The sequence below is a fragment of the Bos taurus genome, chromosome 17 (assembly GCF_002263795.3).
Source record: "Bos taurus isolate L1 Dominette 01449 registration number 42190680 breed Hereford chromosome 17, ARS-UCD2.0, whole genome shotgun sequence".
In the NCBI taxonomy this organism is placed as follows: domain Eukaryota; kingdom Metazoa; phylum Chordata; class Mammalia; order Artiodactyla; family Bovidae; genus Bos; species Bos taurus.
This window is the reverse complement of record NC_037344.1, coordinates 52,807,468-52,819,009: the sequence shown is the minus strand read 5'-3', so window position 1 is coordinate 52,819,009 and position 11,542 is coordinate 52,807,468. Positions and strand designations below refer to the sequence as shown.

Here is an 11,542-nt window from a genome sequence, read left to right as displayed (position 1 = left end):
GAAAAATTCCAGAAATATTGAGCCCTAATGGGCCAAAGCATTCACCCTACTTTTTACAGTTTATATTGCTCATCTCTCACTTTGTGTTTTTCTAGAACTTTTAAAGGCAAAGACTCTGAAGTCAGATTGCCTACATTTGTTCCCTCAAACATTGTGCCCTCACACATGCCTACGTTTGGCTCATCTCTTACAGGTTGTATGACCATGGGCAAATTATTCAGACTCCCTGGGCCTCAGTTCCCTTATCTGTGAAATGAAATAGCACCTACCCTATGAAGTTATTGAAAGAATGAAATGAGATCATCCATGGAAAATAGAGTAGTGTCTGGCAGACGGCATGGAGCAAATCTTAGATATAATAATTTATGGCGATCAAATGATGATGAATGGGGGACTTACCTGGTGGTCCAGTGGTAAAGGCTTCATGCTGCCAATGCAAGAGGTGTGGGTTCGATCCCTGGTCAGGGAACTAAAACCCCTCTCTGACTGAGTCTCTTTGCCTTGTGTTCTTTGACTGAAATAAAAAATTGAATCAATACCATTTTCCTGACCGAAGCGTTGTATTCCAAAGAAGGGATGTTCTGTAAGCTTGCTGAAAAGAAACCCTCTGTTTTTCAATCTGTTAACATCAGTCCAGTTCAGTTCAGTTCAGTTCAGTCGCTCAGTCGTGTCCGACTTTTTGCGACCCCATGGACTGCAGCATGCCAGGCCTCCCTGTCCATCACCAACTCCCAGAGAGTTTACCCAAACTCATGTCCATTGAGTTGGTGATGCCATCCAACCATCTCATCTTCTGTCATCCCCTTCTCCTCCCGCCTTCAATCTTTCCCAGCATCAGGGTCTTTTCCAGTGAGTCAGTTCTTCACACAGGTGGCCAAAGTGTTGGAGTTTCAGCTTCAGCATCAGTCCTCCCAATGATTTCCTCCCTGATTTCCTTCAGGATGGACTGGTTGGATCTCTTTGCAGTCCAAGGGACTCTCAAGAGTCTTATTCAACACCACAGCTCAAAAACATCAATTCTTTGGCACTCAGCTTTCTTTATAGTCCAACTCTCACATCCATACATGACTACTAGAAAAACCTTAGCTTTGACTAGATGGACCTTTGTTGGCAAAGTAATGTCTCTGCTTTTTAATATGCTATCTAGATTGGGCATAACTTTTCTTCCAAGGAGCAAGCATCTTTTAATTTCATGGCTGCACTCACCATCTGCAGTGATTTTGGAATCCCCAAAAATAAAGTCTGTCACTGTTTCCATTGTTTCCCCATCTATTTGCCATGAAGTGATGGGACCAGATGCCATGATCTTAGTTTTCTGAAAGTTGAGTTTTAAGCCAACTTTTTCACTCTCCTCTTTCACTTTCATCAAGAAGCTCTTTAGTTCTTCTTCACTTTGTGCCATGAGGGTGATGTCATCTGTATATCTGAGGTGATTGATATTTCTCCCGGCAATCTTAATTCCAGCTTGTGCTTAACCCAGCCCAGCATTTCTCATGATGTTAACATCAGTATGCAATTGTTTTCTCTTCTTTGCAGTTGCATTGGGAATGTCATGTACTGTTCCCAATGCCCACTCATGCCTGTGAATCCCTCTCAGGGTGTGGCCAGAACACCCAGTATATCAATATTTGTTAAGAGCCTAGAAGTGCTTGCCTTTCATAGGACAGGATCGTGAGATTGTGATCAGGCCTGATGTTTGTAATGCCACATGCAAACCTCTTCTCACTGAAGAGACAGAGAATGACCAAGTCTTAAATTTGAGCCCCAAGAGAAGCCAGCACTGGCTGCACAATAGCCACATTTCAGCTGTCATGGAAGATGCAAAACAGTGAACAGAGTGTCACGGCCAGGTATTCACCGCAGCTGAGCCTGCCAAAGGATATTTCTTGGACTTAAGTTTATTAAGTAACATATAACATTACAAAGATTTTAAATTTCTGGGAAGGCCTTAAGAAAGGCTCTAGAACTCATCTGGATATCCGTATCTGTTTGGGTTTGGGACAATGTGAACTGTTATTTCTTCCTCAAGGTTGGCTGATTACCTCTGTGTTCCCCAGAAATTTTGGAAGCAAGAGAACCGAGATCGACTTTGCTGAAGGCATAAACATGCTTTTTAAATGAGTGACCTAGATGGCGGTCTGAAATGTTATTGTAGGAACAGTTGCCAAAAACCATGTCTTAACATAAACAGTAGTTTTAAAATACCCCTTTGGGCCTTCCCAGGTGGTCCAGCGACTAAGACGCCATGCTCCCAATGCACAGGTCCTGGGTCCCATCCCTGGTCAAGGAACTAGGTCCTACATGTTTTAACTACAAGTTCACATGCCACAACTAAAGATCCTGCGTGCTGCAGGTGGGACCTGGCGCAGCCAAATAAATAAATAAAAATATTTTTCAGAAATAATGATAAATAAAAATACCCTTTAGTGGTTACTAGAGGTAGGGGTCGGAGAAGGCAATGGCACCCCACTCCAGTACTCATGCCTGGAAAATCCCATGGATGGAGGGGCCTGGTGGGCTGCAGTCCATGGGGTCGCTAGGAGTCAGACACAACTGAGCAACTTCACTTTATTTTTTCACTTTCCTGCATTGGAGAAGGAAATGGCAACCAACTCCAGTGTTCTTGCCTGGAGAATCCCAAGGACAGGGGAGCCTGGTGGGCTGCCATCTCTGGGGTCGCACAGAGTTGGACACGACTGAAGAGACTTAGCAAACATAGTAAATAAGTAGTTTGTATCTGATAATCCCAAATTCCTAGTTTATCCCTCCCCCATCTCTTTTCTGCCTTGGTAACTATACGTTTGTTTGCTATGTCTGTGAGTCTGTTTCTGTTTCATAAATAAGTTCATCTGTGTCATATTTCAGACTCCACATATGTTATCCACAGTATCTGTCTTTCTCACTTCACTTCATATAATAATCTCTAGGTCCATCCATGTTGCTGCAGGTGGCATTATTTCGTTATTTTTTATGGCTGAGTAATATAAATCAAATCCCTTATGATTATACAGTGGAAGTGAGAAATAGATTTAAGGGACTAGATCTGATAGACAGAGTGCCTGATGAACTATGGAATGAGGTTCATGACATTGTACAGGAGACAGGGATCAGGACCGTTCCCATAGAAAAGAAATGCAAAAAAGCAAAATGGCTGTCTGGGGAGGCCTTACAAATAGCTGTGAAAAGAAGAGAAGTGAAAAGCAAAGGAGAAAAGGAAAGATATAAACATCTGAATGCAGAGTTCCAAAGAATAGCAAGAAGAGATAAGAAAGCCTTCTTCAGCGATCAGTGCAAAGAAATAGAGGAAAACAACAGAATGGGAAAGACTAGGGATTTCTTCAAGAAAATCAGAGATACCAAAGGAACATTTCATGCAAAGATGAGCTCGATAAAGGACAGAAATGGTAGGGACCTAACAGAAGCAGAAAATATTAAGAAGAGATGGCAACAATACACAGAAGAACTGTACAAAAAAGATCTTCACGACCCAGATAATCATGATGATGTGATCACTGACCTAGAGCCAGACATCCTGGAATGTGAAGTCAAGTGGGCCTTAGAAAGCATCACTACAAACAAAGCTAGTGGAGGTGATGGAATTCCAGTTGAGCTATTCCAAATCCTGAAAGATGATGCTGTGAAAGTGCTGCACTCAATATGCCAGCAAATTTGGAAAACAGTGGCCACAGGACTGGAAAAGGTCCGTTTTCATTCCAATCCCAAAGAAAGGCAATGCCAAAGAATGCTCAAACTACTGCACAATTGCACTCATCTCAAACGCTAGTAAAGTAATGCTCAAAATTCTCCAAACCAGGCTTCAGCAATATATGAACCATGAACTTCTTGATGTTCAAGCTGGTTTTAGAAACGGCAGAGGAACCAGAGATCAAATTGTCAACATCCACTGGATCATCGAAAAAGCAAGAGAGTTCCAGAAAAACATCTATTTCTGCTTTATCGACTATGCCGAAGCCTTTGACTATGGGGATCACAATAAACTGTGGAAAATTCTGAAAGAGATGGGAATACCAGACCACCTGACCTGCCTCTTGAGAAATCTGTATGCAGGTCAGGAAGCAACAGTTAGAACTGGACATGGAACAACAGACTGGTTCCAAATAGGAAAAGGAGTACGTCAAGGCTGTATATTGTCACCCTGTTTATTTAACTTATATGCAGAGTACATCATGAGAAACGCTGGACTGGAAGAAACACAAGCTGGAATCAAGATTGCCGGGAGAAATATCAATCACCTCAGATATGCAGATGACACCACCCTTATGGCAGAAAGTGAAGAGGAACTCAAAAGCCTCTTGATGAAAGTGAAAGTGGAGAGTGAAAAAGTTGGCTTAAAGCTCAACATTCAGAAAACGAAGATCATGGCATCTGGTCCCACCACTTCATGGGAAATAGATGGGGAAAGAGTGGAAACAGTGTCAGACTTAATTTTTCTGGGCTCCAAAATCACTACAGATGGTGACTGCAGCCATGAAATTAAAAGACCCTTACTCCTTGGAAGGAAAGTTATGACCAACCTAGATAGCATATTCAAAAGCAGAGACATTACTTTGCCAGCAAAGGTTCGTCTAGTCAAGGCTATGCTTTTTCCTGTGGTCATGCATGGATGTGAGAGTTGGACTGTGAAGAAGGCTGAGCGCCAAAGAATTGATGCTTTTGAACTGTGGTGTTGGAGAAGACTCTTGAGAGTCCCTTGGACTGCAAGGAGATCCAAGCAGTCCATTCTGAAGGAGATCAGCCCTGGGATTTCTTTGACAGGAATGCTAAAGCTGAAACTCCAGTACTTTGGCCACCTCATGCAAAGAGTTGATTCATTGGAAAAGACTCTGATGCTGGGAGGGATTGGGGGCAGGAGGAGAAGGGGATGACAGAGGATGAGATGGCTGGATGGCATCACTGACTCGATGGACGTGGGTCTGAGTGAACTCCGGGAGTTGGTGATGGACAGGGAGGCCTGGTGTGCTGGGATTCATGGGGTTGCAAAGAGTCGGACATGACTGAGCAACTGATCTGATCTGAATATTCCATTGTATACAGCACATTGAATTGTATATTCATCTGTGGGTGGACACTTAGATTGCTTCCATGTCTTAGCTATTGTGAATAGTGGTGAACATTAGGGTGCATGTGTCTTTCCAAATTTGAGTCTCCTCCGATATATGCTGAGAGTGGGATATTTTAGTTCCTCTTCACTTTCTGCCATAAGGGTGGTGTCATCTGCATATCTGAGGTGATTGATATTTCTCCCGGCAATCTTGATTCCAGCTTGTGTTTCTTCCAGTCCAGCGTTTCTCATGATGTACTCTGCATAGAAGTTAAATAAACAGGGTGACAATATACAGCCTTGACGTACTCCTTTTCCTATTTGGAACCAGTCTGTTCCGTGTCCAGTTCTAACTGTTGCTTCCTGACCTGCACATAGGTTTCTCAAGAGGCAGGTCAGGTGGTCTGGTATTCCCATCTCTTTCAGAATTTTCCACAGTTTATTGTGATCCACACAGTCAAAGGCTTTGGCATAGTCAATAAAGCAGAAATAGATGTTTTTCTGGAACTCTCTTGCTTTTTCGATGATCCAGCGGATGTTGGCAATTTGATCTCTGGTTCCTCTGCCGTTTCTAAAACCAGCTTGAACATCAGGAAGTTCACGGTTCATATATTGCTGAAGCCCAGCTTGGAGAATTTTGAGCATTACTTTACTAGTGTTTGGGATGAGTGCAATTGTGCGGTAGTTTGAGCATTCTTTGGCATTGGCTTTCTTAGGTATTGGAATGAAAACGGACCTTTTCCAGTCCTGTGGCCACTGCTGAGTTTTCCAAATTTGCTGGCATATTGAGTGCAGCACTTTCACAGCATCATCTTTCAGGATTTGGAATAGCTCAACTGGAATTCCATCACCTCCACTAGCTTTGTTCTTAGTGATGCTTTCTAAGGCATCTTCTGAAGAGGTGGGATCAAAAGCAGGGTGCTGTGCATGCCCCCTGCACACATCACCATGAAAGGGATTGCAAACCATCTAAGCCACTCCTCCGGAATGACCCCTGATCACACCCTACCTTCACCCCATATAAGGAACAAGGTCACCCCTCTTCAAGGAGCAAGCCAGCAAGAGAACCTGTTACTTGCTCTCACTCCCCACCTTGTGCCACAAGGGCCCTCATAAAGCCTTGCCTGAATTTCTTGTCTGGCCACTTATCAATTTCTGTTGATTAAGAAGGCCAAGAATCCTGGTCCGTAACAATGTGAAGATGGAGGCAGAGACTGGAGTGATGTGTCTGCAGACCCAGGAATGTTAAGGACATTCCTGATAGCCCATAGAAGCTAGGAGTGAGGCATGAGGTGGATTCTCCTCGGAGCATCCAGAAGTAATCAATCCTGCTGACCCCCTGATGTGGACTCCCGGGCTCCAGAACTGTCTGAGAATGCTATTTTGCCTTTTTTCCCCAAGTATTTATCTATTTTCATTTTCAGCTGTGTCGGGTCTTAGTTGTGGTGCACGGGCTTCTCTCTAGTTGCAGAGTGTGGGCTTAGTTGCCCGGTGGCACATGGGATCTTACTCTCCCAACCAGGAATTAAATCCTTCATGTCCCCTGAATTGGACGGTGGATTCTTAACAACTGGACCACCAGGGAAATCTCAAGTTTTTGTTTTTTTTAAGCCACCAAATTTGTGTTACTTTGTTATGGCAGTTCTGGGAGACTAGCAGACTCACACACCGAGGGCCTCTGCATTTACCATCCCCTCTGCCTAGAATGCCCTTCCTCCAGATTCTCACGTTGTTTGCTCCGTCTCATCATTCATGGCTCAGCTCTTGGTCACGTCCCAGTCATCCCAGCACCACGCCTTTTTTAGCCTTTCATCCTGCTTTTTTGGCTTCGTGGTCCACAGAGTCATCCCAGGCTTCCTTTCCATTTATTTGTTCACCTCTTGTCTGGCCACCTCCCCAGTGCAAATGTAAGTTCTAGGAGAAGAGGGTCCCAGGGAACGTGTTCCTTGCTCTGTTTCCACAACCACTCAGAATGCCACAGCACACTGTTGGTGCTTAATACATAAAAATTTGATGCCAAGCAGGGCCCTCTGGGGCTCCTGGGCACAAGGACTTTCTGTTTCCCCCATTTCCTTGATTATAGAAAACAGCTTTCATTCAGCCTCCACAAACTTCCCTGAGTTCCGATGAGCAGACTCAAGCAGTTGTTAACTAGAGAAGGAAGGAGATGCCACACCAGGCAGAAACAGTCAAGAGCAGCCTTGGGGCAAGGTCCTGTTTCCCCATCGCAGAAACACATGACAATATCTTTGAGCCATTTTGCTGATACTGAGACCCCCTCCAGGTGGGAGAAGTTAATGATTAATGATGTTATGGTGCCCACCAGCATGTAGACACCATACTTGAAGGCTGATGGTGCTGACTCCCACTTACTTCACCACCAACCCATCAGAAGAATGTCCACAAGCTGATCACGCCCTCCTCTTTGAATAATTACTGTAAAACTTCTCACTATCTTCCCCAAGTGGGGACACACAGTTTTGAAATCATTAGCCCGCTTTTAGCCCCCTTTGCCCAGCAAAACAATAAAGCTATTCTTTTCTTCTTCACCCAAATCTCTGTCTCCAAGATTTGATTCGGCACTGGTGTACAGAGAAACTGAGCTTTCAGCATCAAGCTGATGGGATGAATGAACAAAAGGACAAATGTGAGTTGTTTGGTTGTTCTGAACAAATAGGAGTTTCACAAACGGGTTCCCTGCTGACTCATGCATCTGAGGCTGGGGGAATCCCTGCTTTCCTCTGAGCTTCTTTGATCATCTCTTCCTCTTTAAGAAAGATGATCTCTGCTTTTAACTTTCAGTCTCTAGGAGTTAATTTAAAAATCAGACAAGCAAACTGCTCAGAAAGCACTTCAGAACCTCAAAATATCCATCTTTCTTCCTTTTCTGCCATTCCACTGGGGCCAGGAGTCTGAGTATCTGCCTTCCTTATCGGCATCCAAGTCACTATGTCAAAGCAAGCCTCATCTTGCTAAAGAACAATGAGTGGAAATGAGCATATAACAGAAACTTGAACTGATCACCACCTCAAACCAGTACATCTCCTTTCCTTCCCAGCATTGGGAACTGAAACTATTCTATAGGAAGGTCTCTCTTCCCACTCCTATGCAAAAATCCCAGCCTGGCCAGATTCCTTTATTTGATACACAAATACTAATAGCAGCATTCACCATACCATTAGCAGTATTCGCCACCCCCTAAATAAAAGCAAAGTGCTCTTGCAATCCTGTCTGTACTGCCCTTCCAGGTTAAATCACTTCTATTTATTCCCAACTCTTTCCCATCCTTGTTCTAACGCATATGTAATTTTTGACTTAACTACCTCATGTTGCGGCTCAGATTCCACATCCCTTTCTTACACTTTACAGTATGTGGTATTTTTTTTTTCTTCCAGGGCACAGTTAACAACCCATAAAGGTCTCCGCTTAAGTAAGAAGTCCGTGTCTGTGAACCATCACCCAGACACATGCAACACCAGACTGTGTGTCTCATATCAAAGTTTATTGAAGGGGTAGATTTCTTATAAGAACAGAAACACAAGCAAATGAACCAGAAGAAAATCTTTCCCCCCTCTAACCATAGGGCAGCGTTTCCCTTTGAGTGATAAAAGCAAACAGAGGTGGGAAGCTGCTTTCTCCCTGGAGCCTTTTTAACTGCTCAGCCTTCAAATTAGTGTAAACAGAAGAGGAATGGATTGGCTGAAGGTTGTAACATAAATGCCATTTCCTTTTGCTTAGTAACACTGTTCTGCTCAGACCCTCCTGGGGCGAAGCCCCTTCTTACCACCACCGGAAACTCAGATACTGGCGAAGCCCCTTCTTACCACCACCGGAAACTCAGATACTAACGGAAGCTCATGAATCTCTCTATCTGGTCCGTTTCTGCCAAATCATGGCTGAAAGAAGGATTGGTTCCACCGAACCCAGGTGACCTGGGTTGTTTCATGATGCCTGGGCTCCCTTCAGATGTAATAATTCCTCTCCAGTCACAGCTTTCCTTATCCCAGTGGGAGCCCACAAGAAGCTAGACATTGCCCCAGGAGCTGAGAACCAAACAAGTCTCAGGCAGGTGACAGGAAGAGGCCAGCTTAGTCCCAGGTGCCAGTGGGCCTTTCTGTGGCTCCAACACTCCAGCAGCAGAAATGTGGACAGTTTTGCCATCTTCAGTTCTGCAAGTGTCCAAGATTGAACAGAAGTCTTAGACACCTGGAAGCTTCATTCCCCAAGGTTCCTGTGGAGACACTCTATAGGCAAACAGCCCACACTGCCACACCGATGCCCTAAATCTGCTTCTCCGAATCTGCAAGTTCTGGGAAACCACAGACCAAGGCTCTGTTACTCCGTGCACCAGCCAAACGGCTTCTCCAGAGATCCTGGTGCTTGATGATCATCTCCCTTCTTTGCTTGGCTTTTTTAACTGGAGACTGGATTCAGATAAGAGGGGCTCTGCGGCTCACTGGGATTGGCCATCAAAGCCTCGGGAACGTTCTTGGTAGTGCTCAGATCCCCAGTGAGCTCGACGCTGGTGCTGCGGTTGTTATCCGACTCATCCGGCCCCTTCCTCTTCAGGCAGCGGTTGATCAAGGTGGAGAAGAAGTTGGGGAAAGATGGGCTGGAGAAGTAGTACACCAAAGGGTCCAGCATGCTGTTCATGTAGGTGAAGCTGAGGGTGATGTAAAACGCCAGGTCCACTGAACGATAGATGTCACAGTTTTCCGTGCCAGCCTTGCGCAAGAGCCAGAAAATATGTATACGCACGGCCACGCTGGGCAGGAAGCAGATGATGAAGACAATGGCTACCACCATGATGAAGTTGATAGCCCGCCTGATCTTGGCGTGTTTGTTCATTTGCCGCTGCCGCAGGCTCCAGACAATTCTGACTGAGCAGAACAGGATGATGCCCAGGGGCACAAAGAACTCCAGGAGGAACATGGCATCATGCCAGCGGAAGGCATCACAGATGCTGAAGCTGCTGCACAGTTTCGAACCCTGATTCTCGATCAACCTCGTTCTGTGTAGGAGATGGACCGTCAGGCCGATGGTGATGCCCCACAAGAGGCAGGAGATGATGCCCGCTGTCCGATTGGAGATCTTGTTCAGGGCATGGTGGGGATGGACCACCCGGAAGTACCTATCCACGGCCACCACGGTGAGGAAAATGATGCTGCCCTGGCGGTTCATGGCCAACATGAAGAGCATGAGCCGGCAGGGGATCTCCCCAAACTTCCAGTCCCACCTCCGCACGTAGTTGTCCGCCAGGAACGGCAGGCAGATGATCAGGAGAAAGTCAGCCACGGCCAAGTTGAACAGGAAAACCCGGCTGGCTTTCCAGGACTTGAGGTGGAAGCAGAAGATCCACAGGGCAAGGCCATTGCCCAGGAGCCCGAACACGAACTCCAGCCCCACGACCGGCGGCAGCACTTTGGCAATGAAGTCATCGCGGAACACACAGCAGTTCTTCTCGCCTATTTTCAGAAAATGATTCTGCAGTTGGGAAGGGTTCATGAGTGAATCGCGTTGGCGCCAGGGAGCAGCTCACCTAGCCAAGGTTCGGGGAACGAGGTGCGGCTCTGAGTGGCGAACCCGTGGTTCAGCGCTCGCCTTTATGTCATGTCAGAGTGTTGAAACAGATGACTGAATGGTTACCAGGAAACTACGAAATCACTTTAAGAAAAAAAAAAAGAAGCCAGCAAGGCTCTTGTGCAACCTGCTGTTTGCATAAACAAGTAATAATAAAAAAAAAAATCCCTCGGGGAGACAGGAACCCACAAAATTTTCTAAATGTAAAGAATATGCTTGGGCAAGCCAACTGTCATTGTGAATTACTGAAATGTGTAAGCCTGCGTGCCCGTATACTGAATACTTAGCACAGGAGAATTAATTCACAGTCATGTGGTTGCCTTGCATAATGAACAAAACAACAACAGCAATATTAACTTACTGTGCTCAACAGAAACATGAAGAATCTGCGTGCAATATCTGCAGGCGTGTGTTTTAAGAAACGGTAGTGTGTGTGTGTGATTTTTGAAGGGGGACAGAAGGCCAAGAGAATAGTAATTGTCTAGTATCTCATGGGCTGCTGTCTATGGGGTCGCACAGAGTTGGACACGACTAAAGCGACTTAGCAGCAGCAGCAGTATTTTATGAGAACAGATGTGTTGCATTTGATGTTTCCAGGCCATCTTCTCCGTATAAGCGTGGATTGCCTTTCTACACCAGAATGCTGCAATTAATTCCCAGCTAAGGGGGGTGGGGGGAAGCTATTTGAGAGCAGCATGCCATTTCATAAGATGCTTGAAAACTTGAACCCAGTTTGGGTTGCCAGTGGTATGTTACAATAAGTTGGGTTTTTCCTTTGTTTATGTTAGATTTTGAGATGCCTCCATGCTCAAGTAAGTAATCGTTAAGGATGTGATTTATTAAAATTAATAAGCTTTATTTTTTAGAGCAGTTTTAAATTCCCAGCAAAACTGAGCAGAA

At 45.2% G+C, this 11,542-nt stretch overlaps 1 protein-coding gene across 1 annotated transcript; it reads right to left on the bottom strand.

The window, feature by feature from the left end:
* Positions 1-8,543: 8,543 nt before the first annotated feature.
* On the bottom strand, positions 8,544-10,656 carry HCAR2 (hydroxycarboxylic acid receptor 2). Its single transcript, XM_015475510.2, has one exon. The coding sequence runs from the start codon at positions 10,565-10,567 to the stop codon at positions 9,476-9,478; it is 1,092 nt and encodes a 363-aa protein (XP_015330996.1). The 5' UTR covers positions 10,568-10,656; the 3' UTR covers positions 8,544-9,475.
* Positions 10,657-11,542: the final 886 nt, after the last annotated feature.

Excerpts from the sequence above, each read along its gene's own strand:
- HCAR2 (XM_015475510.2), bottom strand. The coding sequence starts at position 10,567 with ATGAACCCTTCCCAACTGCAGAATCATTTTCTGAAAATAGGCGAGAAG.